The 18,148-nt window shown below is 39.8% G+C and overlaps 1 protein-coding gene across 1 annotated transcript in view; it reads right to left on the bottom strand.

Moving 5' to 3' along the window:
- Positions 1–18,148, bottom strand: part of LOC128709581 (5-hydroxytryptamine receptor-like) — a 33,228-nt gene that overhangs the window by 2,062 nt on the left and 13,018 nt on the right. Inside the window, exons 2-4 of the mRNA XM_053804586.1 lie at positions 15,087–15,330; positions 8,332–8,629; positions 5,614–5,649 (exon numbers count right to left, since the gene is read on the bottom strand). Coding sequence (XP_053660561.1) covers positions 5,614–5,649; positions 8,332–8,629; positions 15,087–15,330 — 578 coding nt within the window. The remainder of the gene's footprint in view (positions 1–5,613; positions 5,650–8,331; positions 8,630–15,086; positions 15,331–18,148) is intronic.

Below are 18,148 nucleotides of genomic sequence, written 5' to 3'. Positions count from 1 at the left end.
TTTGACAGAGTAATTTACTGCAGAAACGTAGATACGGCTGCAAAGCGTTACTTTAACTGCGAAAAGCCAACGTCCTTTGATTGTGGCCGAACTGATAGACGGCTAAATCTTGCCTTTTTTGTCTTTAAGTGAACACTTTGGAAGGATTTGCCATAGCGTCTGATAAAGGATGAAGCTTGGACCTATCTACTATCCCACCTCCTGATTCTGATTGCGTATTTGATCCGGCATGGAACAATTTAACCCGATGAACTTGATTTAGGGCATTGGGATGAGGGGTTTATGTTTTTCTTTGGTCGATTTGTGCCAAAAAGGCTGCGAATAAAGCAGAATGGTCCGATTATTTGGAGGTTGCTTTCAAGATTCAATTTATCACAAAAAGTGTTTAAATACAGTTTTATGCTGAGGAAACAAAACTAATTTCCGTTTAAAATCCTTATTACAAATCTCCCTCAGTCGAGATTGAATTAAGAAAGTTTCAGTTTCATTTGAAGTGAGGATTTCGATTTACACTCTTAGTTACATCAATGCATGGGTAAAAGTGTCGAAAGAGTACTGCATTGTGAATGCCCATACGAAACGTTTTGGAAAAAGAGACTCTCATAGTCGAAGGGATATATTTTACAACAAACTGACCAAAATATGTATTCTTTATGCCCTTTTCAGTATAACTTTAAGTATATAACTGAATAGAGAGAGAGAGTGAGAGAGAGAGAGAGTGAGAGAGAGAGAATGGAAATGGTAACATTCGCCACTCCTTTAGGCTTTACTCGAACCACAAAGACCATTGACGAGCGGTTAAACATTGTGGAAACATCGTGCAACACACGCATACATACATAGTCCTGTAATAAAATGGAAGCTCGTTCATCATGAAAAGGCAACACAAAGCGAAAGCAAAAAACATTCCGCACCAACCAGACAGTGATGATAAAATTTGGTACATTGTACACATAGGTAAGTGCGCCCGATGTAAAAAATTCAATCGAAAAAAGGGTGGGTACGGTTCAGGTGGAATGTGAGCTTTTTCCCGGAGCATTTAATTGTATTTAGGAGCAGCGAAATATTTTATTCATTGCAAATATTCATTTGCAACAACTCAGCGAAATGGAAAACCAATTTATTTCGTTACATTTCGATGTTCGGTGGTTGAAGTTAAGGTGTTCCTTCTGAAATGTGTTGCCCATTGATGATTTTTGGGGATTGAGATTCAAAAACAAAGGAAAAGCTAGCGAAAGCAGACAATTTGTTTCAATTCACCACTTCAACATTGCAGTACCATTTAAACAACTCTTATGTGAAGCATGCCTGTGTGTTTGAATTTTCATCAGGCGATATATGAAACCGTGCTTCTGTTTACTTAACTTGATGTACAACAAGCTGTTGCGAATGTTACCCAAAATGATAAAACCAGCTTCAATAAATATCTTTTGTTAGATTCTTTCAGCTCTCTAATTGAAGTCTTGCTCTACAACCCTTAAACCGTAAAAAGTGCTCAGTTTAGTGAAAAGGCCGAGTTTTCAGAAAATTAATTAAGGCGATGACTAAAATCATTAAGCCAAGTCGAATGGCTCATCCGAGCCGAAGAGTTCAAAATCCTATATAGCTAGCTGCTGGCCGAGTGGCAGCTAGAAAGCGCTACCGGCTTCACAAGTTTTTTGTTGGTTTGTCAAAGGACGGACCTGATTGAATTAATGCCGTAATGTAGCCAATCTCCATGCCGTGTAGCTGGTTTCCGGGCTAGATTTTTGGCATTTTAATGAATAGGCCTTTGTGGTAACATTATTCACTATACCTGTCTCGACAGGGAAGAAGCAAACGGGAGAACCGGGACACGCACACAAAGAGCTGCCATCTTCCTTCAGCTAAAATCCCCAACCTCTCTTGGACTGTCACTCGATTGGGGAAACATGACGGCAAAGCGCCCGGCGGTGTGCAAACTCCGGGCCCAATAAATACACAGCCAATTAAGGTAACAATGATTGAAGGCGCTTGCTTTTATTGAATCCGCTCTGCATTATGGATAACATAATTTTAAAATTACGAACAGAATCACTGCCTTTTGTTAGGGTTTCCATCCATTGTTTGAGGTTTTGCTTGGCTGGGTGTTTGTGGTCTTTATCGCGGTCGCTATGCAAAAGCTTTTCATTTATCCTTCCGTGCTTAATGAATGATGGTTACAGTTTTTATTGTAATTTTCTCATTTATCACTGGATCAATTTACAATACATTGCTTGATGGAAATTCTGCAAACATAAATTTGCTTAGCATCAAGATGTTTGTAAAGCTCCTCTCGAGTTGCTGTTTTGACGTGTTTCATTATCATGATAAGATATAATGCTTATGTTCAATCCGAATAAGCAAAAAAACATACTTCTTTCAGCTATTGATAATTACAGTTTCATGATATAAAACTAGTAAAGATATGTTCAATCCAAATCCTACGTTACTGCATCATCGTGAAAATTTCGCAAAACCAACGGACTTCAACTAAGTACCCCTACCTCACTATGAGCAATGAGGTTTCCTTTGGGGACATCAATCATAACTACCAAACCAAGGAGCGCTAACCAGGCGTAGTATGCAATTGCACAGCTCAACGCCACATCTCTGCATAATGCAGACCATTCATCTCGTTGGTTTCCTACATAAAAGCTGCATAATGCAGACACTGACCGCAACCGCAGGTTTACTGGCGTGTTGTACAGATAAACCTTTCAAATATGGCGAATGCAGCGCTTACAGGATAGAGTGAATATATTTTGCCAAAAGGAATAGTCTAGGGGTTCAAGCCATTTAGGACAGACAATATTTTATACAAAATGTCAAAACTTTATATTTTAGCATAGTTTTCAATCATATGCACAAACATTGTGCTGCTGCCCTAGCAAATAAAATTTGGTCTTTTTTCTAGTAGACAACCCAATATACAGTATCACAGACAGCACTGCCATTCTAAAGTTTAAGATCACTTCCAACTATACTCCATATCGAAAGATTATAGCAGTGACTAGGACTGGGAAAGTTTGACTTGGTGTAGAGGAGGGAAAGTTGTTTTCTTGGTGTAGAATGAAACTTCTGAATAGATTCGAATATTTTTGATGTTATTATTCAGGATTAGTGATGCCACAGGCATCTCGTTTACGTTCGAACATTGCAGAATGTTTGGTCTGTAGCTTAAATGGGTACATTCAATTGAATTGTGAATTGAGTTTATTACGCATAAAATTATTCAATGCCTACTTTGTTCCACCTCCTTTAACCATATAGAGCGCTTTAATTTTGTGTTAAGTATTAAGGGTTTTGAAAAGTATTTCATTTACCTTAAATTATTTTGAAAAGTCGAAATAGTTTAACTAAGTTAACTTTCAGTCTAAATTAGGATTAATACATAGCTTCCAGGGAGAAAATGTATAGCTGTTTAAATTTTTTTAACTAATACATTGGAGAATATGAAAGATAGTGGGAAAAACTCTGTTGTACAGCATTCTACGAAAGGGAAATCTTTGAAACTCTTGGAAAATGTTTTCAATTCTAAAAGTTGCCTCAAACGGGATGTAGAACAAACGGCAACAATGCGTAGGTTATATGTTTCGAATGGGAAAGTTGGGTGTATGGGTATGGGTGTATAGTTGTTGTGAAACATGTTTTCCAGGAAGGATTGCCGAGTATTCCCTCACCATACTCACCCTAGTCCACTTACCAATCAATGCCAACTCAATGATGTAAAATTTGAACCTCACGACACGGGCGTGCCTGAAGGTGAAGGAAAACTTTGCATTTACAATTTACTGGGAACAAAGTAAAATGGTACGCAGTGAAGCGAAAACCACAAACTTATCATCTAGGACAAGATAATCATATTTGTAAAAAAAACTCGATCACCCTGAATGAAATTGCTCCGATATTTGTTGCGGAATGAAATTATAAGCAGAGAAAGCCTCTCATACGGTTGATAGGTTTATTAGATTTGTTTGTTTGATTTAACATTAACATCGTTTAGATAATGATGATAGCCAAAGGTTGAAATTGATTTGATTGCACTTGTATGAAAACAATAATAAAAATTATATCATTTTTAAATCCTCCTATATCTTCATTAGGCTTAGATTTTTACTTTAGACATTGTGATACCCAGCGAAAATGTTTGTCATGTTTTGGTCAATGAGCTATGAGTAAGTCAGTAAGCATATAACAATGAGAGGCCTACGAGTTATTGCATCATGGAGGAAAATAATTTTCCACCATGATAATTTGTTTGAAGCGATGTGGATGTTCCCCTGCTGATGAATTCGTCTAGTGAAGTTATATCTATCACTACATCATTGCGGGCAATGTCTCTAAGACCTATAAGTGCTGAAATCACTTCAATACCTACGAGCTAAAGCGTGTAGAGCAGAGCCTCTGGAAAAACGCATCTAAAGCCTAAGGCCTTCATGGTCAAGCATTTCTTTTACATTTTATTAAGAGCCAAGAGCCACGGCACATAAAGTTAAATGTGGATGCGCACTAGGACAAACAGGACAAACAACGGAACATTGGCTTATGAAATGCAGCAAAGGAATAAAACAGTTACTATAGCGTATCGAAGCGGCTAAGCCACACGGGGAGAACAGGACTTGGAATGGTGCTGAAGCAGTAAGATAAGTCCCACCAATTCGTCCACCTTCGGACGGCTCTATGGATATTCCAAGTGCGTATATATTGTAATCTGATTTATCACACTAGAAGCAAAGTTAGGATATATAGACAAAGATGGAGCAAGAGAGAAATAGAGAGAGAGAGGGAAACAGAGAAAGAGCGAGACAGGGAGACAGCGTACCACTGGCGACTAGATCGAGGTGATGATCTGCCTCTCTTGCCGATGACAGATAACATCTTGCAGGGCTAGTGAGGGGTGTTGTGTTGTAGTGTTGACTAACATGAGTGAAGTTATTTGGGGGTGAATGCTATAACAGTGTGAAGATATTCACTACACTACCACGAACTATATCGGTTCTTCGCAGACAAGGGTTGATGCTAAAAGGGGTCTTTTAGACAACAGCGAGTGTGTGTGTGTGTGTATGTGTGCGAATATATGAGCGAGTAGCCGCGAAGATCTAGGGATAACGAATAGCGCTAGTTTGATGACTACGAGCACGGAATGTTGATGAGCGTGTTGTGAATGAGGAGGTTCACCTTTGACAGGTGAAAGTAGTTGATTTTCGCACCGCACTAAAGGTGCCCTCATCATGACTTTCACACACATACGCAAATGCTACCACGCAGTTAAAAAAGATACATACACACGATCACGATACACTGTTGCTTAATCGGTAAAAAAAAAACTAAAATAGGTGGAACAAAAGCATAATATTCTTTTCTCAGTACTGTCTCACTACTACAAATTTGGACATCAAATTAGAGCTCGGAAAGAAATAATAAAAAATAAAAACAAACGGAAAACACAACTTCATTCGCTAGGACACTAAGATAGTAAAAACACACGCAAATTAAACGCGTTAGTGTTGAAGACAAACACAAAAGCACAAAAGGGCAGAAAACAAAAATCCAAACCAAACCAAACGACAAACTAAGATAGAATAGTAAAAAAAACATAACCCAAATACTTACTAAAGGTTTTGGTATCAATTGCACTATTGTTCTTCCCTGTATGTGTGTAAAATGAAGAAAATTAGCATTTTGTCAAATATTGTGTATATCATGTATTTGTTTTGTAAGGATTGGCGGGAATAAACGAGTAAGCTCTGGACAAGGTTTTTTCTGCATCTTTTCTTCCCATTAGCTGAATGTCTTTCTAAGAAATGATTCCGATTGAGAGAGCGAATCCTAACCACAATAACGAACCAAGTCTTTGTTCTACGTTACACAACTACGCCAAGGATCTTCGGGAAACGGAAGATGGCAATTATGGACATTGCGGAAACGAACGAGTAAACGAACCTTAGTGAAAAGAGCGCTTTGCAAACGAAAAGCATCACTTTAAATACTGCCCAAGCGCTGATGGGAACCATCTTACAATCAGCACAAACGCTAACCAGCGGTTGAATTCATCAAGTGAAAAAGTGAAGTGCAGCTGGAGCGAATACAGCTCAGCCAGCATGAAGAAATGCATTGAGCTTCATGCCACTACTGTTACTGCTGCTCTTTGATGAAGCAATCAGCGAAGCCCGAAATCGTCTACCACCGGGATGTAAAAGCAGAAGGGAGACACAAAATCTAATGCGCATCACTAAGTGAGGCTTTGCATCGAAACACAATCGACATTAGCATTAAACTGGTTGCCTTGACGAAGAATCTCCATTAGCGACTTTTGTCGTAACAAGGATGGTTGGAGCTGCGAGGAGAAAAAAGTACTACTGCAGTACAATTCCCCAAGAATTGTGTGCTGCATATGTGAATCATGAGTACAATTTTTACAAATACTATTTATGCAAAGATGACAAACAAAAAAGTGTTTATTTTTTACTTATATAGCAGTGTATGAATATATACGAAAAAACACAGCTGTTCGTGGTTTCAGTGATATCAATAGCTACTGGAAATGAATAGATATGTATGAAGGAAATAAACAGGCATCAAGGACGAACAAAATGTTATACAATTAAACATGGAAATGATGCAATTCATATCCAACTTAATAATAGAGATAGAATGCGAAGGAAGATGTCGAAACATGACAATTAATGGTATTATGAAATATATATCGATATCGCTCGAGAGAACTTCCCTAAACTACGAAATGCAACAATCCCCTCCGAAACAAAAACGAGTTTAACGGGTGCAATATTATATATCCTCTATACAAATACGCTTGGCATCACTGATTTGTATGAAGGCTACATATATTTAAGCCCGTTAAACTCGTGGTTGCTATGGAGGTCTGTGGTTTTGCCTATCCTTTAGCATGTTAAGCGCTTCAAACGGGCTATCGGGCTGAATTTTGTTACATTGAATGTAAGACACACACTACTAAAGACATGCAAGTGTTCAACAAGGAACAAATCAACTAAAAAATGATGAAAACAATATATAATGCCGTCACGAACGTGAGTATTGTGGTAAAATATAGAAACGCAACACATGTAATGAACGGAGTGATATCACAAAAACAAACTCGTCGAAATGGAAACGCTGGGAAAATGGAAACCCTTTATCAGCATAACAACTTCAATACGAGTACACTCCAGAACAAAAATAGAGTGGAAACAAGTACAATGCTGTACAGTGAGACGATAAAAAGAGAAGAAATAAAACGGCGCGTCATTCGAGGGAATAACGGCGGAAAACTGTCATTCTCGCGTTTCGGACCGCACGGTTTCAAGTTTAAGGTGGAAAATGCCGAAGCTTCAGGAAAGAAATGCAGCTATTTTGTTCCGCTATATGTTTGGTACAGCTTTTGTCCTTGCAAGGAAGGAACACGTTACGTGTTTCAAACGAGTGTACGTCTTTGTATGTTTGTGTGGAAAGAAGAATGTGTACGTTGGTAGGATCGCAAAAGTAGAGGAACCGGAAAGAACGCAGATAGAATATGAGTAGCTCAAACTGTCAAAGATAAAACTCGACGAGAGATGAAAACGAAACAAAAGAATAACACCGACGAAACGGCAGAAGAATATTGTTTAGCTCCCGTAACCGATTGTTTTTTTGTTTTTTACTTCCAACCGAGCATCATGACTTATAAACTTGCAGCAATCAATTTTGGGAATAGCTTTCGGAGTGCGCGAGTGAACGATCTTCCAGCCGCAAAAGAGTAATGACAGGTGCGGATTACGTGAACAGAATTCGGCCGTGAACAGGAATGTATAGTATGGGGAATGTTATTGAATTTTGTTCGTAACATTTCCGCTTAACCAGGCCGTTGGTGACACCATCATGAAATGGGAGTTTTATGGATGAGTTGATATGGGAAACAACTGTGGGAAAATAATGACAGGATGTTGAAAAACATGAAACAATAACCATTAATAGTACGTGAAAAAGAAAAATAAAGAAAAACCTTGTGAAACGATTGACAACATGGTGCGGGGAAGAGAGTACAAACGTAACACAAAACAGTGGATGAACGGACATTGAATTAGGGTGGCGAAGAGGATTATAAATAACAGCTACATTATTGTGGCGAAAATAGAAATTCACGATGAAGGATGCAACAAGAAAGTGAATTTTGCATCGATACGAAGGACGTTTAGGAGCTGATAAATTAATGCAATGAACGACAACTTGTAGAATGAAAATCACGACAAAAAGAGAAAGATAAAAAGAGAGAAAGAGAACGAGAAAGAAAGAAAAAAACCAACACAGACACTTAAACGTGCTGAAGGATCGTACCTGCTGCCTTCGACGGATCCGTTTCCGGGCGGCAAGAAATATTCGCCAGTACAGAAATAGTATGACTAGCAGTGGCACGTAGAAGCTAGACGCGGTGGCAAAGATCTGATAACTGACGTCCTGTGAGACGATACACTGTAGATCCTGATAGACGCGCGTTTCCCATTCCGGGTCCTTCCAGCCGAGTAGTGGCGCTATCGAGACCAGCACCGATAGCGTCCATATGATGATGATCATGTAGCCTATCCGGCGGGCCGTACGCTGATGTGCGTAGTCAATGTCCGTCACCGCCCAGTACCTGAGATTGAAAAGGAGAACCATTTTAGTCGAGCAATATTAGGGATAGTGAATCGAAGAGTTTGTTGATATTTCCTTCTAATTTCGAGGTTTTAAGAAGGGGAATAGTTTCTAGGTTTTAGATACATTTTAAAGATAATTATTTTACTGTCAAATGTAGACAATTTAGTGAGTTTCGTATAATGTATGTTAAATGTCAAAAGTACTATTCTTTTGAAGTGATGTTGACCTTTATTCCTGATTTTCAAAGTTAAGGCTTCCGGTCAGGATATTGCTCCGTAGACCGTTTCACTATAAGGCACAGGCAAGATAAGGTCTACACTATAAGACAAATAGTACCACAGAATAACAATACCGAATTCTAATCCATGAGTGTTTTCGACAGTACCAAACTAGAACCGATAATTTGTGAATGATTATTTCGTATCAATCGATTTTGAGGATGAAAGATTTTCTGTTGTCTACAAGCGGTACAGATTCTAGAGCTGGATTCGATAAGCACTTTTCTACTCTAACTGTCGCAGGACACACATTGTACGAGTGTGCCTGTGGCTTACACTACTATTGAACCTTCGTTGGTGGGATTTGTGGCACCACGGTTTTCGTCCTGTCTCCCTTTTTCGCTACCCAACGATACATGCATGCGAAAATTTGCATATAAATTGAATGCAGAGTACGATATTTTACATATGTTGCTGCGACAGCAACCGACGATGCAATAAGGGCAGCCAAAAGAGCACTTGGAGACTAATGTCGTGGACGCATTCGAAAGGGCGACTTCTCTGCCACCGGGCTAGCCGGTTAGCTGTGGGTGAGCGTGTCTGTTTGCAAGAATGGACACGATTTAAGGCTTTGCATGGTATTTTGGAGTGCTGCTACACTTTGAGGACACTTTCAAGTGCCTATAATATGTAGGTGGTTTTGCTGAAAAAGGTGGATTTAGAATGGAAAATAATAACAACAATTGCAGAGAATAAATTCAAAATGAATCTACAAAAAAATGAACTCAATGCCTAAACCTCAGTTGAGAAAACACTTGCTAAGGATGTAAATACCCTTAGGCTGAAAACATTATTGAGTATATATTGGAAGTTATTCAATTGGCAAAGTTTTTAATCATAAACATTTGCAATTTATGGATGGTGTAAGGACAATTTACTAATATTTTAAAATGAACAGCCCTAATCTCATAGTTTTGGTGGGTTTCTTTAACATTTTTGTATTACATTTAGCACCTCCACATAACCTTTACGAGTAAAAAAAAAGAAACAGCTAACGAACGAGTACGTGAAACTTATCTATTATTTTAAAAAAACATGCACTGCCGTGGCACACCATGTACGCACATAAATATGCATTTGATAAATTATTTTGCGATTACGCCGGATAAATTTGCAGCACTCTCATAACACTCCAATATTATCGTCAGTTAGCACACACTCGCTGCATATATCTAAGCGCACAGAGAGCTCTTTGCCCGTTGGATGGTGCACTGCGGTATTCCACACGGTTGTTATGCGATTGCACACCGAAGATGCATCTTGCCGGGATTCGTCCTATTGCGAAAAAAAAAAATGTTAAGCTCGTTGTATAATCTATTCCACGTGATCGTGGTGTCGACTGGGAGGGTAACAACACGGTGGTTAGTCTGGAGAAATTTATCGCAAATTTGCAGCTTCTTATTTCGCGACACCACGCGCATGACGTTGCATGTCTTTGCTTTGCTTTGCTAAGCAAACGTTAGCAATACATTTACGGTGGATGAAGTTAAGGTGGTCGTTACGTGGATCGTTTGTTGCCAGGGTTTCATGTATGCGAAGTGTGTTACATGCCTCTACAAGCAGCTTTTGAATTGCCAAGCATTTCAAATACTTGCATCACATTAGGAAGCGATTTCCTACCATTGTAATTGTATGTACAGTGAAAATTTGCATAATGTTTTACAAAAATACGCTTTACACCACCGCAACTAAACTGCACTTCATACGATAATCATGTCTGTGATCCAATGAAAGGTATTTTGTCATGTAAATTACCCACAATCGGGCGTAGATAAAATCCGAAAAGAGAAGGTTCCGGAAAATGTTATTTTTATCTGCGGTTTACCACTGCTTGGAAACAAGTCCATGCGTCAGGATAAACTCTTTAGTAAGTGCAGTAGAGACTTCAGCTATTGTGGTTTCCATCACCGACTAAACCACAACAGTGCATTGTTCATTGTTTCTTTAACGCTTTACACCTTCTCACAGCAAGGCTACCTTACTGTCAGGTACATTATGCGACCAGCAAGATACACCACGATGGTACACCAGTGACAATCTACCAACTGCAACTAGCTGCTACTGAAAAGCTGTCAGCAAAACGCATTAAGATGACGAGCGTACCGCGTGGGAAGCGGAAAGGGGCGGTACCTGTGCGCAATCAGAACCGGGTCGACATTTCCATAATTCCAACACCTTTAGCAAAAGGTTACCACTCTGTATCTCGTTTTTCCAACAAGTGCTTGAGATGTGCACGATGAACTGGGCCACTCTGTACTGCAGAGAAACAATTTTCATCTCCATCCATTTGATTGGAATGTACGGATGAGCAGCACATTACTGCATCGGTGTGTATGTTTGTGCATGTATGTGTGCATACGGGTGTGCGTGTGTGGAATTTTATCCAGGTTTATAGTAGAACCTGATATGATGCTAATCGAACGTTTTGGAATAGGAGGGTGAATCATGTGCAATATATACAGGATAATGTGTTTATGACATCGGATAGTAGTATTTACTTAAATTGTCTATATGGTCTATCCTAAACTAATGTCCTTAAAGAGCACCAGGTATCAACAAACCAAACTAACGAGTAGCAATCCCTTTAAACAATAGCATGGTGATAGAAATTGTGTCCTGGTAGTCCCAGCAATAAAAAAATAATGAAATCTAACAATAAAATCTACCTCTTAACTAGTTTTTTTTAATATTCTTGATATTTTTATTTAATAAACTAATACATTTATACTAATTTTAATTTGATAATGCATACTCGATACATTCATTAAATACTGTGCAATCTCATTAGACAACTTGTGCCGATCATGTTTAAACTCTACTTGCAGGAACTGCTATACATGGCGTATTAAGTTTTTCTCAGACGATAATTAAAAGATAACTCATATTCGAGGTAAATTATCTTTACCTTCTCCTGCTACTAACTGTCTGTTGTGACACCTCGTTTTACTCATCGTGTTGTGCTATGCAGCAATTAAATTATCCTTGCCACCGCTATTTTCCCTTTAGAGAATGATTAATTGTATTCGTCCCTGTCGGACATTGTGCTGCTAGTGCCGCTTCTGCTCTTAAGTAAAAGCCTTTTTTCCTGCATTCGTTTCGTTCGGCGTCCATTTTGTCACATGAAAGTGAGAAGCAGCGCGAGCGAGGAAAGCTTTCGTTGATAATGGGTGTGAACTACTTTTACCATGCCGAACAGGCATGTGGCACAACTGCTAATGGATTTTTCTTAAATTGGTGTTAGGATGCGAGGTGCCTTTTAAAACCTGATACAGCTTAACATAGTTGCTTCGCGCTTCAGCATGAGAAAGTGCCTGGTTAGGCATCTTGTTGCGAGGTTAAGGAACAACATCAGTGCAGTACAGAATTTGTGCTTTTACGGTAAAAGCCTTTCAATGCTTGTTAGTTATCAAACGAAGCCTGATTTGGAGTATGTGAGGAGTCTTTTAGCACGATTAGGTAAGGCAAGTAGCGACTATTACGTTGAGATGTCAAAAGATTAAAAAATCACCACACATTTAATCTGAACTGCAACAAGAGATAATGAAAGCAAGGCCGGAAATGGTTATTTTACCACTACTGTTGATATTTTTAAAACACATTTCCTTTAAAATGCATTCATACACCGTAAACGATGCTTACATCTGCGATCTTGTGGAAATAACTTCCAACATGTGTTCCCCAAAGAATATCGAAAAGTTGCTCTCACCCTGTGCATGGTTCACTAGTGCGAAAGGACATGGCCAATGGGTGAGGAACATTCTTTTGTTGTGTTTTTCTTCCGCACCGAATCCGGAGCACGCTCGGGCTGCTTTCTCGAGCAAACCGGCCCATCTCAGCACTGAATTTGCAATGAAATTAGGCCTTAAAACTTTCACTGCACAGGCACAACAAGACGTTCGTAACGCAAGTATCCTTGGCAAGCAACAGACCTCCTTGGAAAGATTTCTGCTGCTCACAAAGCTAGAGACAAGTTATGCAAAAGTTATTCGAACACTGCCGACAAAAGTCAGCTGCTATCAGTTGTTTTTAATGAAAACGGTCAGGATGAAGTTTTGTGGCTGGCGTCATCGGTTTCGGTACGACAAGCAAACTAACACAGCGAGAGGACAAACACTGGTGTGCGACCGCTCTATGCTCCGTACCGAACCGGTTCGCTGGTTGGTTGAAGTTAATCAGATTAGATGGAAAACTTTCAACAAGGAATTTTCTTCATTCGCTAGCGTATGTGTGTGCGTGCGGCTGTGCTGTACTGCAAGCCTCGGCACGGAATCACTGAGCATCATACGCACAAAAAGTGCAACATAATTTGAGTTGTTTCAATAGCAGTAAAGAAATCTTGCTCAACCTGGTACGCTAAAGTTTTTCCTTCGGTGAAGAGAGATTTTTTCTCATTACCATGAATAGGATTTCGAAATAACCTCTGCTAATCTGCTCAAGAATGCAACGCAACAAGAAATTATTGACGCCCAAGGTAACGTCTTGTCGCTTCTTGACGCGAGTAAACTTTTTTGAAGGTGGGACCATCCAAAACGATCGAACCGACTGCCTGAAGCCATGGTAAGAAGAATTTATGTTTCATATGTGTCATACCATCGACGTATTACCATATTAGAGTTTGAATAGCTCAGACTCGGGAATGTTAATGTTGAAATAGTTTCCATGTTAACCTGCCAAATTAAAAGAAAGAATCAGCGCTCTGGTTGTCAATAGGCATATACGGTAGTATATCTTGAGTATTCATTACCATTCCGGTGAGATATGGCACTTCAAAGCAGGTGCTCTATGAATGCAATTTTGCTCAATTTCATCTGATAAAGTTTTGGCCTTTCCAGAAACGGAAAGACATGCTTTTGCTTTTCTGGTAGTTTATCAAAAAATTAAGCAATGCCAGTCAATTTCAATGACCTAACTATGGACTTGCAAAATATACCTGTGCACTCTTCTTACGCCAAATTTATGAAAGACCCTTCACGAACTTCATACGGTTCACTGAACTTAACCCATAAGCATGGCACGGTAAGAATATCATAGTACGTTCATGCTCCGACGGCACATGATGGATTGGATCTTTTAGCTCGGGCAGCCCACCTGGCTGGTTGGCTGGTGTTCTAAGAGGCTCTTCGAACGTCACGTCAAAGGCAGAAATTGGAAGTGTTTGGAAAAGCAAAGACACGAAAAACACGAACATTCTCTTGTAAGCAAACGCTTGATCCTGCATATGTTAGCAAAAATCATTCTGCCTCCTGTCAATCTTCGATCCCTTCAGGGCAAATGGCTCTGGCAAACGCTTCGAAAAACCTTTTTTTATTTATACGACCCCGCATCAGACCGCAGACACGGAGGCAAGCACGAATGGTAGAATTAAAGATGATATAGCGCGAAGACTTCATTTTTTCGAATGGCACAGCATACGCGCGCGTTTTGGACCCTGAGGGGTTGATTGCGGAGAGTTGTTTGGGTCCAAGAAAATACACAAAATAGATGGTGAATTTCAGGAAAGGAAGGAAACATCCGAAAGAAATATTTGGAAATTTCTGTTGTAGAAAGTGTTGCAGCATACTCGGGAAGATTCGGGCGAATCAAATTGAATCGATTTCATGTCTTTTTGCTTGTACCTTTGCAAAACAATAGCTTATTCGATAGACTTTAAGAGTAGCTTGAGGGTATTGCGGTAAAATCATGGGAATCAATCTCTTAGGGTAAACGGTTAGAATAATATACCACGAAACCTTTCTGGAAAATTAATACACGAAAGTGCTGGTCTATACCGTATACTCAATAATACCCGAGGGCACACGAAGTTAGCGATGGTGAAACTATTTCTTTGCAGCTCGCAAGATATCGTGAATAACGCATATTTCATTAAAGGAGTGCTTCAAGGAAACAATAATAATTCCAAATTGTATATGGTTTGTTGACAAACTAACATACATAACATATAGTTCTCACATACCAGGAGCATTTTAGTCCATATCCTTAGTAAAAATTAACCGAAAAGATATTCGGATCTATTTCGAGATATGCGAGCTGCAGCTCGTGAGGTAGCTCAGTGTACAAAAACAATTCTATCGTGCCGCTATTTCACTCATTATCAGCCACAAGTAAGCGATAGACACTTTGCCCACAGGATGACGGTGGGCAGACGCACTTTTATCGAATTACGTCGAAAGCACTTACCGGTCCAGTGCGATGGCCACCAGATGAAGGATGGAAGCGGTGCAGCACAGTACGTCGCTCGACGTCCACATGTCGCACAAATCGGCCCCGAGACGCCACTCTTTGGACACCTCGTACACGGCACCGAGTGGCATCACTAGACAGGCAACAAGTAGATCCGCCACGGCCAGTGACAGTATCAGGTGATTGGCGACGCTCTGTAGATTTCGTTCGAGCAGGATCGCCGCTATAACAAAAACATTTCCTGAAAAAAAAGGAGAATGTGATAAATTAATACGAGGGGTAAAATAGTGTAAAATTCAAAGGCAAAGAAAAAAAGATAAATTCGCAATGCTTCGCAAAATTTTCGGAGATTGATTGAAGCTGACGATGCAATCAGGTTGACTGAGTTTATGATTATTTTATGAACCCAATGAGTGAAGCCATTCATTTTGATTTTACCCTCCAACAAATTCACCCAGCTTAAACGAATTTATTCCTTCCAGTAGTGCCACAAAAAGAACATGCTCGTTGAAATGCTGCACCGTCAATCATTTAACCACCCGGTGATGGTGGTTCCGACAAACAAAACCACCTCGATTTGGTGGTTGTGCAATTTATTTAAAGGGATGTTAACTTAATAGGCTCCAGTCTGTAGAACGGGGCTGATTGCTCAGTTGATCTGCGTTATTACATTATTACACGGAAAACTGTGTGGATGGGTAAGATTTTTTTTGCGAGTGTACAATAACACATTTTAAGGTGCAATAAACAAAACACATTTAATGGATGCACGGACAGATGAACAATGCGTACTCGTAACCACATATTTCAAATAATTGCGCTAAATGATACATTCAAATCATTTACCAACTTAACCAGCTCAAATACATTGTTAGCAGTAGTGAAGTGTTCATGACGAAATAAAGCCAAGTAGTATGTTAATTGATTCAGTTTCTATTAGACACACAATGGAAAAGGACTGGCAAATTAAAACATTACTTTGAAAGGAATAAATCACGTCACTCGAATCACGCGTTTACGTTTCCATCTTTGCCTACGTTTCTTAAATACCTTTTTCGAATAATGAACATAGCAATTCGACAATTACCAGGAACTTCCAGACGGTTTCGTTTTGTACAACCATCCACCCGGTTATCCTTTCCATGGCTTCGCAATATCGATCGCGTATCTACCACACTCTCCATTTTATCGAAAGCTATACGCACCAAAGACATTTTAAGCCATAATTAAGACTACTTTAAATTCACAATATTCACCAGCACCCTCTTCTATTCCCAGATTTTTCCAAGAAGCAACCTTAGCACCGTTCGGCACGTTTTTTCACGAGCTTTCCTCGAAACCAACTTGCTTGATTTGGTTCCAGTTTAGTCGACTGGAAAATGTACACAATAAATGCCGAAGAAAAGCCATCCCGCGTACACTGCCCGAAGCAAAGGATCCCGAAAGAAGTGGGCTTGTGTTTTTGAAAGAGAGTCTTAAAGCTTATGGTGCCCACGGCAGAAAATGAGAGTGGGTTTAAACACGCAAGTGGGATTGATACATTCGATCGAAGAGAAATTTAAGTATACAAAATCACTCCTATTCGATCTATGCTACAACAACAACAAAAATTAATCCCCTACCTAGAATCTCTAAGCAAGCCTCAATCCATAGATATGTTTAAACCGGCTTGATGTTGTTTTTTTGGCTGGTCATGTTACAATAACACGCGGGATTAGAGAAACCATCCCACCTCAAGGGAGACAAACTTATTCGGTGGGTTTATCTTCTTCAACTTTCGGGATCAGAAACGAGAGGAATGTAAAGAACAAAAACTCCTACCGACTAACATTCGTTCGCTTTAACACAGCCAGCAACAAATGCCACGCACACCGGCGTATGGAGCTGAACAAAAAAGCGAAACCGAAAACGTGACAAAATGGATTATCGTCCAGAAGATCGTACCCAACTCCAACCCCGGACATTTTCAAACCACCGTCGTCGGTTGCGATGGACGGGTAGATCATCGTCAGCCCTCAAGATAGAGCAGCACAGCGCCACGAAATGGAATGGACCGAGCTTGATGGGATGGTCGGATAACTTGCTGACTCTCAAGACATGACCGGTCAGATGGGTGACGTCGGCACCGACGACATTTGATGGATTTTTTGACGAATCTCTGGCTCGGTGATATGTAGCCAGGAACGGAGGTTGCGTTGTGAAACGACAGCAAAAATAATAATAAAAAACTAGCCACCGAATGTCTGCCGTGGAGTTCGGAGACATAGAAAGATGACCGTGGTGGTGGTAGAATGAAATAATACTTCCCCTAAATGTTTGCCAGCATGGTGAAGAGAAACCAATCAAATCACTCTTATCGCCTCTGTGTCATGGTGAGCTTTGGTTTGCTTCCGAAACACGACCAACTATTGTCCATTTGAAGGATGCTGTTGTGTGTTCTATGTTAGAAATTTAAGATTTAAACATTTAGAAATGAATGTCGTAGTTCTTAAAACAGATTTAACTATTTAACTATGGTAAGCCAATTTTTTTATCAATTTTTTTGAATGAAATAGAGCAATTATTTTCTGAAATGTTTAGAAACGCTCTAGGAGGATTTGTGACACAATGTGAACGAAAGCAAACCTATGATGCCTGTTGTCGGGCCAGGGGCGAACCAAACGGTAATAGAAAGTGTCATCGTTTGTTAGACAGAACGACTCCTCGGCGGCAATGGTAACAGCTTCGTCAGCTGGATGCTGACAGCTGAATGACGCAAATCCGGTAGTTGAAAGTTGAGCGGATGGGGGAAATTTATTCTTATTTTTTGCCAACAAGAGACAGCCTTCCAATTGACTCGCTGGGTGAGCAGAAAAAGGACGGATTTGATAAAGTCTGTCACGGAACGTACGTACATGTTAGCCGAAGAAGATACGGCTATTTATAACGATTAACATAACCCCCGAGCTACGTGTGGTAAGATACATTTGCCAACGGGTTCCAGAAGGAAAACTTACGAACATAGTGCTTAAATTTGCCAATTACATGGTTGTTAGTGTTCTCAAGTAGAGGTTTCTGTG

Source organism: Anopheles marshallii, chromosome 2 (genome assembly GCF_943734725.1).
Source record: "Anopheles marshallii chromosome 2, idAnoMarsDA_429_01, whole genome shotgun sequence".
Classification (NCBI taxonomy): domain Eukaryota; kingdom Metazoa; phylum Arthropoda; class Insecta; order Diptera; family Culicidae; genus Anopheles; species Anopheles marshallii.
This window is presented reverse-complemented; position numbering and strand designations above follow the sequence as displayed.